Source organism: Protopterus annectens, chromosome 1.part0 (genome assembly GCF_019279795.1).
Source record: "Protopterus annectens isolate FY-2018-M chromosome 1.part0, PAN1.0, whole genome shotgun sequence".
Classification (NCBI taxonomy): Eukaryota; Metazoa; Chordata; order Ceratodontiformes; family Protopteridae; genus Protopterus; species Protopterus annectens.
The window spans coordinates 1,915,531,453-1,915,546,727 of record NC_056725.1 but is presented as its reverse complement, the minus strand read 5'-3'; the positions used below and the strand labels follow the sequence as shown (position 1 = coordinate 1,915,546,727).

At 42.2% G+C, this 15,275-nt stretch overlaps 1 protein-coding gene across 2 annotated transcripts in view; it reads right to left on the bottom strand.

The window, feature by feature from the left end:
* Window positions 1-15,275, bottom strand: part of SENP6 (SUMO specific peptidase 6) — a gene marked incomplete in the record, with an annotated part of 3,063,818 nt that overhangs the window by 97,455 nt on the left and 2,951,088 nt on the right. For both annotated transcript variants that reach the window (XM_044070093.1, XM_044070102.1), the window contains 2 exon segments: window positions 1,969-2,119; window positions 2,225-2,293. In XM_044070093.1, coding sequence (XP_043926028.1) covers window positions 1,969-2,119; window positions 2,225-2,293 — 220 coding nt within the window.

Here is a 15,275-nt window from a genome sequence, read left to right as displayed (position 1 = left end):
GAAATGCATGACCTGAGAGTGAGTACATTTCTCAAGTATCTTTGATAAAGGAGACAAAATAGCAATGGGGCAGTAGTTTGAGAAATCATAGGAATTGCCACCTTTATGAAGGGGAATAATGTATGAGATTTAAGGATTGAGACAGGGTACGATAAGGAGTCAGCAGCCATTTTTAGGAAATTAGCTGGTATACTACCTGCTGCAAGAGTAGGGGGTTTTAGTTTTAAAAGGTATTTTCTAATTGTAGAGGTTGGGACAGGTGAGAGCGTAAAGGAAGGTGTTTTGTTATGAGTTGTTATTGGCATGGATGAATAGCTATTTTTGGATAGTTGGGTGGATAGTGATTTAATGGATTCTGTAAAGTGATGATTGAATTGGGAGGCTATGTTGCTATTTGTATTGGTGGAGGTGAGGGCTGGTGTGGTGGTTTTGCCAGGTTTTAGTAGGGAGTTAATTGCATGCCAAAACATTTGGGGGTCTTTAGCGCGTTTGTTTTGGATACCTAGGAAGTAGTTCTGTTTATCAAGCTTTGTTTGTTTTTTGGCTTGATTCCTAAGTCGTTGACAGTTTTGTTTGGATAAACTAGTGTTATCCTTCTTCCAGGTTTTCCATGCCTTATTCTCTGGACTTTAATAAGGCTCTAGACCTACTAAGCCATGGAGCATAATGTAGTTTATCTCTAAGTTTTCTTATGGGGGCTACTAAATTAAGAATATTAGTATGAGTACTGTTAAAGTAGTCAACTGCTTGGCCTAAAGTCAAGGATACGTAATGGTTCCCAGTTACACTTTTTTAAAGTAGTGTTAAGATCCCGTGGGTTTACATTGTGATCATCTCTAACTAGTCAATAAACTATTGGTTTGGGTAAGTTTCTATGTTTCCGTAGGAGGAATGTTGGGAGGTGGTCACCAAGTCCATCTGGTAGACAACCTATTTGGTAATTATGTTCAGGGCAGTTTACCAGTGTCCCAATCTAGTATAGATTTCTTTTGGGATTTTTTTATCTACTCTAGTGGGTTCATGAATGAGTTAAGAGAATCTGTATAGGTTGATGTGGTTAGTGGGATTTTTGGAGTTGCAGCTAGCCAATCAGTATTTAGGTCATCTAGTAAAATAATCTCTTGTGGGAGGTTATCCCTTGTTCATTGTAGAATTTCCTCAATTGTTGGAGAGTTATTACCTGGAGGGATATAAGCACAAAGAAGATTGATGCTCTTTTTCTTGTTTAGCAGTAGCACAGAGCCTAAGGTCTCAGCATTATGAAATTTTGGTAGAGGTGTTCGTAGAGGTTGGACAGTACGTGTGTTTTTATAGAGAATTGCAACACCCCCTCCCCTCTTTCCCACTCTATCTAGTCTTAGGATATTACATCCTGGAGGGAAAATTTCTTCAATCTGGGTGCTGGGTTTTAGCCAGGTCTCTGTTATGGTTAGAATGTCAGGGGAGTAAGTGGGTTATGAATGTGTGTAAGTGAGGAAATTTGTTTGATATACTCCGGGAGTTAAGACTGATAAGTAGATCTGATGTGTTTTTGGTAGCGGGCATGATGTTATATAAAGGTGATCATACGATCTAATTCTTTTATCTGAAGAAATCTAAAACTTAATAGGAAGAAAGCGCTTATCTGTTTTTATTTCAAATAAAAGTTTTTCAATTTTACCGTGACTGTTTGTGGATTTGACCAGGTTTACCACTCCAGTTAGCTTTAGTTGTTTAGTCTTGTTTTTTTGGTATTTATTGGTTGTCTCAAGAAAATAGCTGGAAGAAACGTCTGCTACATAATGACAGATTAAGAAACATGACATACTGCACTGTGATACACTACTACAATGAATCCTGAGAAGTATGATCCACTGTAAAGTTAAAGAATCATATTCCAAACAACATTCCTATTTGTTTTTATAGCATCTTGCAGAAAAGTAAATAAAAATGTTCTTCTGTTGAAAAAAGAAGTCTTCTCATACTCACTTCAAAAAAACTTTCAACGTACTGTAATACATAAACTCCACAATCACTAAAGTTGTCCTGCTGAGGCACCCGAGGATTTGAACCCTTCATAACTTCTTTGGAGAAACTTCTTTTACTTCCTTTCCTTACTTCCCATTCTATTTCAAGATACCTACAATAAATTGAAGGCAAGACACAAATACACATTTCAAAGAGAATGGTTTCGCCAAGAAAAATATTTACATCAAGAATGAAAGCAAATAATTGCAATACTTACTCTCTAAGAGTCCTTACGACATTTGATCTGGAAGGACCTCTCAAAGAATCCATAATAAGAATACAAGGCCTATTAAAACAAAAAGAAAAAAAAATGAACTTAACAGTTTGAATATTCTACTTTTATAAGATGTAAGTACATGACAATCTGTAAACTGTTTCAAGCTATGTTCTGAGACAATGGCGTCAGTCACACAGGACAGATGTCATGTCAGATTTCAAAAACTGTAAATAAAGCAGGTATACTAAGCATTCACAAATTTTTTAATAATGACAACAACAGATAAATATTGGGTCGATATGATCATCTAAAGGACAAAATGGGAGAAAACAAATGCTGAAAAAAATGGAACAGAAAGCCAGCTACAATTGTGAATTAGGATGCCACTGTACTACAGTAACATTCTGAACTAGATATTACCACTCTATTACAATGCAAGTAAGTCTTCTGTCTGCTGCTGGTACTCGGCTACTCTTACACAAATCTAGACTTCAAAAATCAATTCAGCTTTTATTAGGTAAAAGATAGCAGGCAGACCAGTAAAGATTTTTCATCTTGTTTTCACTGTTTATGCATTTAGAACTCATGATACAATCAAAATGAACAACATAATTACATATAAACAAATTATATATATATATATATATATATATATATATATATATATATATATATATATTTATATATAGATATGCATGTGTATATATATATATATATATATATATATATATATATATATTTATATACATATACATACATGTGCATGTATATATATACATACACACACACGTACATATACATGTGTGAGTGCGTGTATGCACCCATGGTGGGACCAGGGACTTCCAGGGCAGGCAAGAGTCCTACAACCCATACGCTCCTGCTAGGAATGCATTATTAGCTTGTCTGCTCACACTGAGTTTGGTCGTAGGGAGTGGGTCAAGCTTTGCTTGTTCTGCAGGGCTGCCTACCCTCTCCACTAGTAGAAGAACCCCATCCACTGGTGAGCTCCGCTACAGCTGCCACCCGAGGGCTCCCCTTGGCTCACAGTGTGATTACATAAGGCAACATGAGCTTAATAGATCCAGGCTCCAATGTAGATATCTAGGCGCCCCAACAGATGTCACCCATATGGTGATTCACAACTAACTTGCTCCCCTCAGAATTGGAAAGCACGTTGCAGCTGCTCACCGCATCCTCCCCTGCCCACATCTTACAGATACCAGGGCCGCTGTTTGAATTCAGGTCACCTGTGACATCGTCAGGGCTTTATTTTTTTACATCACAAAGCAGCTTGCTCAGTGATTTTTTTTCAGCACATCACTTACAACCACAACAGTGCAAAAGATAAAAGACTACTTAACCAATAATCAATGATGGAGGTAAAAACTGCAGTTAGACCAGAACTGTAAAGTGCTAGTGGTCTAAAGGATGCACAAGTGGATAAATACTGCAAAATCTTGCATCTCTCTTTCAGAAGATGTATTTACACCAATAGGTAAATCATTGTGTTTGGTATACATCATCAATCATTATTATCTATTTTAGATGTTATCAGTGGAACATTTCTCCCTAGGCAACCACTGAAAATAGGCCTCTTTGGGGAGTCTACCTATCCCAGTTAACAAAGAAAATATACACGTATACATACATGCATACACGCACACACACACACATATGTATGTATTTATATATATATATACACACACACACACACACACACACACATATCTATAATATTTATATACACATATACATGTAGATATGAATGTGTGTGGCTATGTTGTGTTGCAGGGTAGCAACCATTTTCACCCCATTCCCCAACAGTGTTGGTGAACAGTTTTAAGTATGAACAGTCACAGGGAAGCTCAGTTAAGCCCTACTTCATAGAAGGTGCTACTTTAAGTACACATCTGTGACTATAAGTTACATTAAACAGATAATGTGTATATGTGTATAAGGTGCGCTTCTGTAGGAAGGAATACAAAAGTGTGTGCATTTTAAAGTGTGCATGAATGAGCAACTGCTTTTTAAAATGAAGCAAGCATTTGTAAGAAGAAAAATTCTTTTTCAAAAAACCCAGCATGCCTTACACAGTTTCACTCATAAATGCCTGTAGTGGCAAGAGGCATATATAGATTTTATCGATGTTTGAAATTCATTCAAGATTACACAATTGAAACTAATTAGTATTTCAAAACATACACACTGATTGGATACCCTGCTCATTGTAAAACAAGCATATTCCAAAGTCATGATGATAAACTATTCTTCAGCAGCTAGACTTTCTATATTAAGATATTCTTTCAAAACATCTTCCAATTTTTCACAAGGGAAAGGGCAAAATGCCAAAAAAAAAAATCAGGACATACTGCAAAATTCTGGACAGTTAAAAAGGTATACTTACCGATAATACAATCTATTATAATGCTCTTAACTATCCAGACTATAGCAGAATGCCCCTCATTTTGCATATATGTCTGTCCATACTTCTAAATGTTTAAAAATTGTTGAAGCTTTGGGAAGAGGAACACAAAAAGAAAACAGAGAAAGAGAAGCAAACTGGTACCTGAATGCTCTCTTCTGCAGTTCCATAGAACTGGCTTGTAGCACTGTGCAAGTGTGGGGATGTACATATCCTACAGAGCACAACACATATGAGAAAAGTGAAGAACGCCCACTTGGGCATTGTTGACAAACTTAAGAGATTAGGTAAAAACCCTTACATAACTCGGTGGACAGTCAGCTGGCTTACAGACAGGACCCAGGAAGTTAGAATTGGAGAGCCCACCTCTACAAAGAGGCCAGTCACAAGTGGAATCCCTCAGGGATTGGTCCTGAGACTGCTCCTTTCTGGCATTTACTTCTGTGAAGTCAAGGTCAATGTTAATGGCCTTTGGCTGACTAAATTTGCAGATGATTGCAAATTAGGTGCCAATATTGAATCCCAATTGACAAAACTATTCACCAGGAAGGATTGACACAGACAAACATCTACTGTCAGAGCCGTGGACTAAAACTAAATCCAAGAAATGCATGATACTGTCCATCAGGAAGTCATCCACCTCTGGTAACTATCACATTAACATACCCCTAGGAACTGACCCAGTAGTCAGGGACTTGGGGACACAAACAGTAATCTAGCCTTTGACCATCATGTGTCTACAACTAGTGAGGAAATCATTCTATGTTGTGCAACTTACAAACAAAGGTATGGCATTTAGGTCTTCGGCATTCATAAGACCTATCCTCGTACTTCTCTACTATCCACATTTTTGGTCTGTTCCTCATAAAATATGTAGTTTTCTGAATTTTTGTGGCAAATCATTGAGGACTAAATTCCCTAAATAATGACAGACATTTATGTTTCAGCCTTCATATCCTTCAAAAAATGCATAGTAACACAAGACCTTTTATTCCAGCAACTTTCTAAGTTTATAAGAGCAATATTTAAAAATTGTCCCTATTTATGAGGCTTTGCCCCCCTCCCATTATTTTTGTCTTTGGCCAGATTTTTTTTGTGTTAAGAAGTTGAGAGTTATGCCTTTCATTGACTACAATGCCCCCTTTGGTATGTACTTAACCAAGCATATCCAACAACTGGAACATCCACAGAAGTTCCTCACTAAAAGAACACTACATGTTCTTTGCAGACCACCTCAAGGCCTTATCCCTGTATTCTGTCTCCTACAGGCTATTGACAGGAGAGCGCTGCTTGGCATACAAGGCATTGTCAGACCCCACTCTAATGGATCTTCTGCATATCCGCAAAACAAAGAGCACTAGAATTATTTGCCCTAAAGACTTAAACCTTGCCTGTGATATAAATAGCACCTGCTAGAGAATCCCAAAAACAACCCCTTCTCTGGAACAGGCTCCCTATCCATGTAAAGCAGAGTTCCTACCTAACCCAATTCAAGTCTAACTTGGACAACTGGATAGGGAACAGGAAATTCATCCCTGGTTTGGCATCTGTCTCTCTAATGGAGACAGGAAGCTGTAAATGGTTCATCTCCCGGGCCCCTACTTGTAAATGTTTCATCTTCCGGGCCACTGCTTACACTTATCAAGGGTATCAGAACTTGTCAGAGATTTGGGATGCATCATCAACCCACTTTTTCCCATTTTCTACACGAGGTCGGGGTCCTGTGTTAACTATCGCCATCTCTCACGATTCAGTGCCACATTCCTGCCTTCTTCGACACTCACGCCTGACTGTCTCAGATCTTTCACACAGTCTATTCACCTCTTGGCTGGATGTCCTATTTTCCTCTTACTTTCTTCCTGCCTGTCCCAAATCCTCTTCACCAGATTGTCTTCTGTTCTTCTGCACGTGTCCAAACCACCAAAATCTCTTCTCTTTGACCTTTTCTGCAGTTGGGGCTAATTTGGCTTCTGTTCTTATGTCTTCAGTCCTTTGTCTGTCCCACAGTGTGCATCCTACCATTCTTCTCAGGCACTTTATTTCCATCACCTCTAGCTTCCTCATCTGCTCTGCCTTTAGTGCCCAGGTTTCTGCACCACACAGTCAACCTTACTTTTCAGCTTCTTTGACAATCTTCTGTCACAGACTACACCCAAGACTCTATGCCAGTTGACAGCAGCCCCTATGATTCTAGCTTTGACCTCTTCATTCAGACTTCCCTCCTCAATCACTTCTCCCAGACACTTGAAGCTATTTACCTATTCCACCATCTTTCCCTTCTATCTTGATTCTCAGCTTCTTCTGATTTCCCCAATTTGCTGCCATTACCACCATCTTATCTGTGCTTAGTTTCATCCTGTGTGCCTTCAATTTAGCATTCCATTCCCCTACCCTTTACTGAAGTTCTTGCTCACGGGCTGCCTGTAATGCCACATCGTCTGCAAACAGCAACTTTGTTGATCTGTCCCCTCCAGCCTGTTTGCTAATGTAGTCCATCAACAGTATGAACAGCAGTGGGTTCAGAGCTGAACCCTGGTGCACACCCAATCCCACTGGAAACCCCTCTATGAAACTGAACACTGTTTGCACTTGAGTCACTGGGTCCTTGTACATAGCCTGTACTAATTCTACCAATGTTTCTGGAACTTCGAACCACCGCAGTGCTGCCCATATCAACTTTCTTGGGAACTTGCATATGCTTTCTCCAAGTCTAGGAATGCCCATGGACTCTTTCCTCATCTCAAGCTTCTTCTTAACTATCTGTCTCACTGCAAACATTGGGTCAGTTGTGCTGCATCCTGATCTGAATCCGAACTGCTCACCTCCCATCTTATATTCTACTACTACTCTGCATATCTATTTATCAAACACCCTCTCTGGAACGGTCATGCAATATGACAGGAGTTTGATGCCTCTGTACTGCCCACAATTGTGAATGTTCCCTTTGCTCTTGTACACTGGCACTAGTATGCTTATTCTCCAGTCATCTGGGATACGCCTTTCTCTCCACACGGTTATGAGTATCCTTAGCAGCCATTTCTCCTCTCTCACCCAACATCTTTATCGTATCTGCTGTGTTCTCACCTGAGCCTGCTGCTTTCCCTGACTTCATTTTCCTTAGTGCTATTCATACTTCTAGGGTGGGCTCCCCTTCTTCAGTCACTGTAAGCTGTTTCTGGGGCAGTTCAGCTTCTGTGGGGTTTTCTTCATTTAGAAGCTGCTGGAAATACTCTTTCCATCTGCCTTTGCTGTCCTGTTGACCTGTGAGCAGGCTGTTGCTGGCATAGCTTATGAAGGGTGTCTGGCTATTTTCTTCATCTTTCTTGCAACCTGATATAGTTTCTTTGTGTCACCTACTGAGTCACTTTCCAGAAGATGGTAAATTGCCTTCAATGCTCCATTCTTTGCTACTGCAACTCCTTTCTTAGCTTCTTTGTTAGCCAATCAGCATCTTCCACTTTCTCCTGCGCTCCTCCTTTCTTTTGATGACTTCATGAACTTCTGCATTCCATCACCAAATTTCCTTATTCACCTTATTTCCATACCTGGCTCGGCCAAATATCAGTTCTGTAGTCCTCACATATGCTGTTTTAAGGTGCTGCCATTCTTCAGCTCCACCAATTTCCTCTTTTTCTTGGGTGCTACAACCCGGAGTAATTCCTTGAACTGTTGTAGTTTCTCTCCAGTCAACTTCCAGGTCTTCAGCCTGGTCTCTGTTGACCTTAGATCTTTCGCTGACCACTGCTTGCAGCTGATTGTGGCAGCCAGTGGTTTATGCTGTGGGTCGACTATTTCATTGGAGATGACTTTGCAATCATTGATTCTACCCCAGTGCCCTTTCCTTACCAGGAGGAGGTCTACCAGAGTTGCATGTTGGCCACTCTTGTATGTGATCTTATGACTGTCTCTCTTTCTCAAACCTGTTGGATACTATCAAGCCATTCTTGCCAGACATGAGTCTAGAATGGCCTCTCTTTCTTTATTCCTGTTGCCCCACCCAGCCCTTGCACTCGTTAGCCTAGTAAACACTTATTAATGCACAACAATAATGTGCTCTTATACAAGCACATTATTTAAGAAAGGTAAGCATTTCTTACTTACATAATTTTACTGTAAAATACCAATAACCTACTCCTGGGTGTGGGTATCACAAGATTAACCTTGTGATAAAACCACATCAGCCAGGGGTTAATCCTGTGATACCCACACCCAGTTGAGGATTATTGCTAAATGAATCTAGTATACTGCCCAAACCTGGCTAAAATAAGGCTTAAAACTCTCGTGAGCAATGTCCAACTGCTACCAGTAAAATGTCACTGTGTCCCATTACGTCCCACAAAGCCAGTGGAGTCACACTTACCATAACTGTAGATATTTAAGTAGATCAATGTTGCAGTAATGTTTCTTTGGTCTTCCTGCCATGCAGAAGCCTGCTGCCAACCCAATTTCCAGAGTTTTTGCATCAACCGGCATACGTCCGAGGACCAATATCTAGACATCAGGGTATAAGAAGGCATCCGTCACTGCCATCTTCAGGTCTTTCTAGACAGTGAAAAGCTATCTGATACCTGAGGACAGCACAACCTTCCCAGATGTCTGAGTCTGAGTGTGTAAAGTGATACATCAGAAATAAAGGAGAGGATGACGAAGCATGGAGCTATCTTCAGGAATATCCTCTCCACATTGTTCCTAGCAAGGGAGAAAAAAAGGGTCAGCAGATAGAGGGGTTGGAGAGTGAGTGTTTGTATTGCAATAATGATCTACTCTAACATCTTCAACTATGGTAAGTGTGACACAACTGTACTATATTTTTCATAGTCAATGTTGCAGTACTGATTCTTGGGAGGAATCACAAAGCTACAGCCTGGGTGGCAATAGGAAATCTGTTGGCCCCTCAGTAAGCAAGTTTTGCAGGGTGGCAGTAACAAAAGTACAGTTTTGTACCTACCATAAATGTAGATGTTCGAGTGCTAATACAGCTGCAGTAGTCACAGATGGGTTTTCTGCCGTCAGGCGGGTCCTCGGTCGGCCGAATTCCAAAGTCTAGGTCCGGCGTCGGTTGTCGTCGCTTTCTTTCCTGACGTCAGTGCGACAGGGGTATATAAGACACAGCCGACACCATATTCTTCAGTCTTTCTTGCTCCAGATGTCAGGTGCCCCCAGAAGGAAGGCAATACATAAATTATATATATATATATATATAGTCAAGCAATGCAATATAATCAAAAATCAGTAGTTGCAAGCAAATACACCATAGAAGGATAACCCAAATTAGATTGTATGAGGAGGTGTAAGCCACTAGGCCTTTACCAAGAGGGGAAGGAGGGAGGGAAACCTGTACTGCAGCTGTAATAGCACTCGAACATCTACATTTATGGTAGGTACAAAACTGTACTATGTTCATCGTGCATACAGCTGCAGTAATCACAGATGGGTAGAATCCCAAAGCTACGCACAGGGTGGTAGGCACTAGGTGGAACTGGGAGCAGCCAGAATGCCCTGCAACACAGCAGTGGCAAAGTCTGCTCTAGTTTTGGAATATAAAGGCAGGTGGTAGTGTTTTGTGACGGTATGCACAGAACTCCAAGTGTCTGCCTCCAAAATATCTTTGGTAGGGACTCCTCTGAGGAAGGCTGTAGAGGTAGCTGTGGCCCTTGTGGAGTGGGATCTGATGACTGTAGGAACAGGTTTGCCATGAAAGGAGTAACAAAACCGTATGCAATGGCCTATCCATTTTGAAATTGTCTGTTTGGAAATTGGCTTCCCTTGAGCTCCTACAGCATAGGACACAAAAAGTTGTTCTGATTTCCTGAAGGGCTGTGTTCTGTCCAAATAGTAACGTAGCTGTCTATGGATGTCTAAGGAATGTAGCAGCCTTTCCCCTTTGTTTTGAGGATTGGGGTAAAAGGTAGGTAAGTGTATGGCCTGATTTAAAGCTACCCTGGATACTACCTTAGGCATAAATGAAGGGTTGGTTCGTAGGGAAACCCTGTCCTGATGGAAGATGAGAAAGGGCTGCACAGCCATGAGGGCTTGTAGTTTCGAAACCCTACGAGCTGAGGTAATGGCCAGAAGGAAGGCTGTTTTCCAGGACAAATATTGCAAATCTGTAAAGGCAGCTGGTTGGAGGTCTTATATTCTTAGCTCCTCTGAGGAACTGTCTTAAAAGTGGGTGAGAGAATAAGGGTGGGTCAGTGTTGTATTCTGCAGAAATGGCTGAGGCATGAATTTTGATGGAGGAAAATGAAAGTCCACTGTTTAACAGCTCAGCTAGATACTGGTCTGAGTTTTTACAGAGCCTGAAGGAACATTACATCGTGGCTAGTACTCTCATTATTTTTTTCCTTTAAGCTTGGTCTGTTGATGAGAGATCTACCTAGCAGTGTGGTCGCTTTCCTTTTCCAGCTCAGCTAGATACTGTAATATCTGAGGCAAATTCAGTTTTCTAGGATCCTGGCCTTTCTAGTAGATGGCCTTCTGGCCTCCAAAATGACATTCTGCACCTCTTTGGAGAGTAGTGTCTGTTGTGGTGTTAAGGAATTTTCCATGCAGCCAGATTGAGGGTTTTCAGCTGACTGTGAAGAGTTTTGTAGCTGTGCTGAGTCAGTAGAAGAGGCATTAGAGGTAGGGTCCAGGGAGGAGTATGTGTTAGGCTCCTCAGGAATGGGTACCAGTGTTGTTATGGCCAGTCTGGAGCAATCAGTATCATCTTCGGTCTGTCTGTTCTTGCTTTCAAGAGCACCTTGGGCAGAAGAGGCAAAGGTGGGAAAGCGTAAACTGTCCATGTTGCCCAACTGAAAGAAAGGGTGTCCACTCTCCAGGCCTTTGGATGAAAGGTCCTTGAACAGAACTTTTTCAATTGATGGTTCCTGTGGGAGGCGAAGAGATCTATGTCTGGTCTTCCCCACGCTTGGATTATCTTTGTAAACACTTGAGGATGTAACTTCCGTTCGTGTGGATCTGTCATATTTCTGCTTAGATTGTCTGCCAGCGTGTTTTCCAATCCTGGCAAGTACTGTGCTTGAAGTTCGATTTGCCATTCCAGAGCCAAGTTCCAAAGCGACATGGCTAGCCTGCACAGGGGGTATGAATGTGTTCCACCTTGTTTATGTACCACATTACTGTGGTGTTGTCTGTTCTTATCAATAATTGCCCTGGATGCAGGAGGTTCTTGAAAATTGTAATTGCATTTATCACTGCTAGCATTTCTTTTTGATTGATGTGAAGGTGCTTTTCCTTTTGGGACCATTTGCCCTGAATGCACCTGTCTGTCATGTGCGCCCCCCCAGGCGTAGTCTGAGGTGTCTGTTGTGATGACTTGATTTGCTTGAGGCTTGCAGAATGGAAGACCTGTGTTTGTTTGGCATGCTTGGGCCCACCATAGAAATTCCTTTTGCAAACATGGAATTATTGGTATTATTGTTTCCAAACTGTGGCTGTGTTGAGACCATAGGTTTTTTAGGTACCATTGAAGTTTCCTCATATACAACTTTGCACATGGGATTAGAAGAATGCAAGATGCCATGAAGCCCAGAGCCTGCAGGATTTTCCTTGCAGTGAGCCTGGTACAATTTGCTAGTATTTTGAAGTAATGAGTTAGTTGCCCTTGTTTTTCTGGTGTAAGATAGGCCATCTGGGTGTTTGTGTCCAAGTTGGCACCCAGGAAAGTTATTTTCTGAGATGGTGTTAGCCTGGATTTCTCCTTGTTGACTGTGTATCCCAGAGAATTCAATAACCGTGTTACATAAGCCAGATGTTCCAGAAGTAGGTGCTTGTTGTCCGCTTGGATCAGGCAGTCGTCCAAATAAGGGTAAATTTGTATCCCTTGAAGTCTGCAGTAGGCAATTACTGATGCCAGGCATTTCGTGAATACTCGGGGCGCAGTAGATAAGCCAAAGGGCAATGCAGAGAATTGATAGTGGATTGAACCTGCAAGAAATCTGAGGTATCTTCTGCAGCTTTGTCTGATTGGGACATGCAGGTATGCCTCCTTGAGGTCCAATGTTACCAGCCAAAACTCCTTGCCCAGCATGGGAAGAAGCTGCTGTAATGTGAGCATCTTGAATTTTGGTACGAGTAGAAATGTGTTTAGGATGGAGTAAGTCCAAAATGGGTCTCTATCTGGTTCCTTTCCTTGGTACCAGAAAAAGTCTGGAATAAAAACCATGACCTTGTTCGTGAGTAAGTACCTCTTGAATAGCTTTCATGGCCATAAGCTTTGAAATTTGTATTTGAGCCTCTGCCCTTTGACTGTGTGGCAGGTTCGGCATGCGTCTCATTTTTGGAAGAGTGTGAAAGTGAAATCTGTAGCCTCTGTTTATAATGTCCAGGATCCATTTGTCTGTTGTGATATGCCAATTTCTTGTAAATAATGCCAGCTTTCCTCCCAAGGGTGCTGCCAGCTGAGACTTGCTTGGCATGGAAAAGGGGAAGTCATTGGGTTTGTTTCCTGTACTGCTGTGCACTGTCTTCGCCACCTCTTGTTGCTGGAGTTTGCCATTGTCTGCCTCTATATGATCCTTGAGGTTGTCCTCTGCCCCTTGTGCGCCTGTATCTACCTCTTTGTGGCTTGTCCTGGCTGGAAAGGACCAGTTCTTTGCAGGCCAATTTCTGCTAAAACGTGGTGGTTGAACCTGTAGAAAAGCTTTGACAGTTTGCATAGATTTAGCTTTTTCTTCCATTTTCCGTAGTATCTCCTCAGCATTAGTACCAAATAGTACATCCTTTTGTAAAGGAGCATCTAGTAGCTTAGCTTTAACATGGTCAGGCAAGGTTTGTTCTCTAAGCCAGGCATGTCTACAAATGACTGATCCTGTCACAGCAGCTCTACTTGAGGCCTCTAGGGCATCATAGCCACACTGTAAGGTGCGTTTACCCACTTGTTCTGCACTAAGCATCATATCCTGCAACTCCTTCAAATCTGGTTGTTCAGGTTGAGACATTTTATTTCTTAATTGTGATAACAGAAACTGCTGATATTTAAGCATATGGAACTGACAATTTAAGGCCCTCATGGCTACGGTGGCCGAGGTATATACCTTTTTTCCCCACCTTTCTAAGGATCTAAACTCTCTTTCGGAAGGTAGTGGATTCTTAGCAGTAGAGGCCTTCATTCCCTTGGGACCTTGAGAAATGGTTTCAGGGTCAGCATTATGGCTTTTGTAAAGAAATTGGTGAGAGGCAGGAACTCTGTAGTACCCATCAGGCTTGACTGGGGCAGGGGGCAGGGGGCAGGAGGCAGGGAATCCGGATTTAGGCAAGCCTCCGAGTAAACATCATCAAGTATGTCCAAGACAGGAGGTATCGCCAGAGGTCTGTGCTGAGGTAACAAAAGAAATTCCCTAAGTCTTTTCTTGGAATCAGAAAAGTCTTGGCCTTCCCAATGGAAGTGTTCCTTCAAGGTGTGCAAGGTTTCCCCAAAAGAGAAATCCTCTGGGGGAGATACAGAAGGAATGGACTGCTCAGCATCTGAATCTTCAAAAGGGGAGTACGAGTGTTCCTCTTCATCAGAATGTTCTGAAAAAATGGAATCCCGGTCAGAAGAGGGAGAAGCTTCCTCCACTCGGGGTCTCTTGTCTGGAGGGGGCTGGGAACCCCTGATAAGAGTAATTAAATCCTCAGCCATTTTTAGCATCTGCTTTTTAGGCATGGGGCCTGGAGATGGGCCCTGTGCAACAGGCCTCTTGGGATGCATGGCTGATTTGGACTTAGTAAAGGCCTTAATGGAGAAGGAAGATGAGGGTCTAAAAACACCATGGGTGGAAGTGGACCTATCCACATTAGGAGGCTAAACACTCACAGTGGCTTCGGTGGTTGTAGTCTGGGTATGGGCCGAGGTACCTGCGGTCTCGGTTACAGAGGACACCGCCAAAGAAGTGTCGTTGGTAGTCAGGAGCTGCGTAGGCACCTCGCTGAGAACCGGACCACGTGTAGCCGGTTTTGGCATGGTGTCGGTGGAGACCACGGGCCTCGCGTGTCGGTCTTTGTCCTTGCGTTTTTTGGACAAAACGGTAGTCGGAGTATCCGACGACATTTTATAATCAAAGGTTTTACCAAAAAAGTGCTGGGCGAACTCCGCCCGACGCTTAATAGTGCGTTTATTGAAAGTAGCGCAAAAGCGACAGGCCGAGACGTTGTGGTCTGGGCCTAAACAAGGTATGCAGAGGGAATGGAAATCCTTATGCGGTATTTGCTTCCCACAAGAAATACAATTGTTAACTTTGTCTGACATCGGTCTGAGGCAAGAAAAGTTTCCCCAACGGGGTACTTAGCTTTAAAGAAGACTTTGGTTTCCAATTATTTGTAATTTCAGGAGCTGGCCGACCGGCACTTGCGAACTGCTTCTGCTTCGGGCACCGCGCAGCAAAGAAGACTGAAGAATATGGCGTCGGCTGTGTCTTATATACCCCTGTCGCACTGACGTCAGGAAAGAAAGTGACGACAACCGACGCCGGACCTAGACTTTGGAATTCGGCTGACCGAGGACCCGCCTGACGGCAGAAAACCCATCTGTGATTACTGCAGCTGTATGCACGATGAACATCCCTGCTCTAACACTGGAGGCAATGCCTAAATGGTAGTGTTTAGCAAGTGCTTGCACTTAGTTTCAAGTGGCAGCTTTTAGGATGG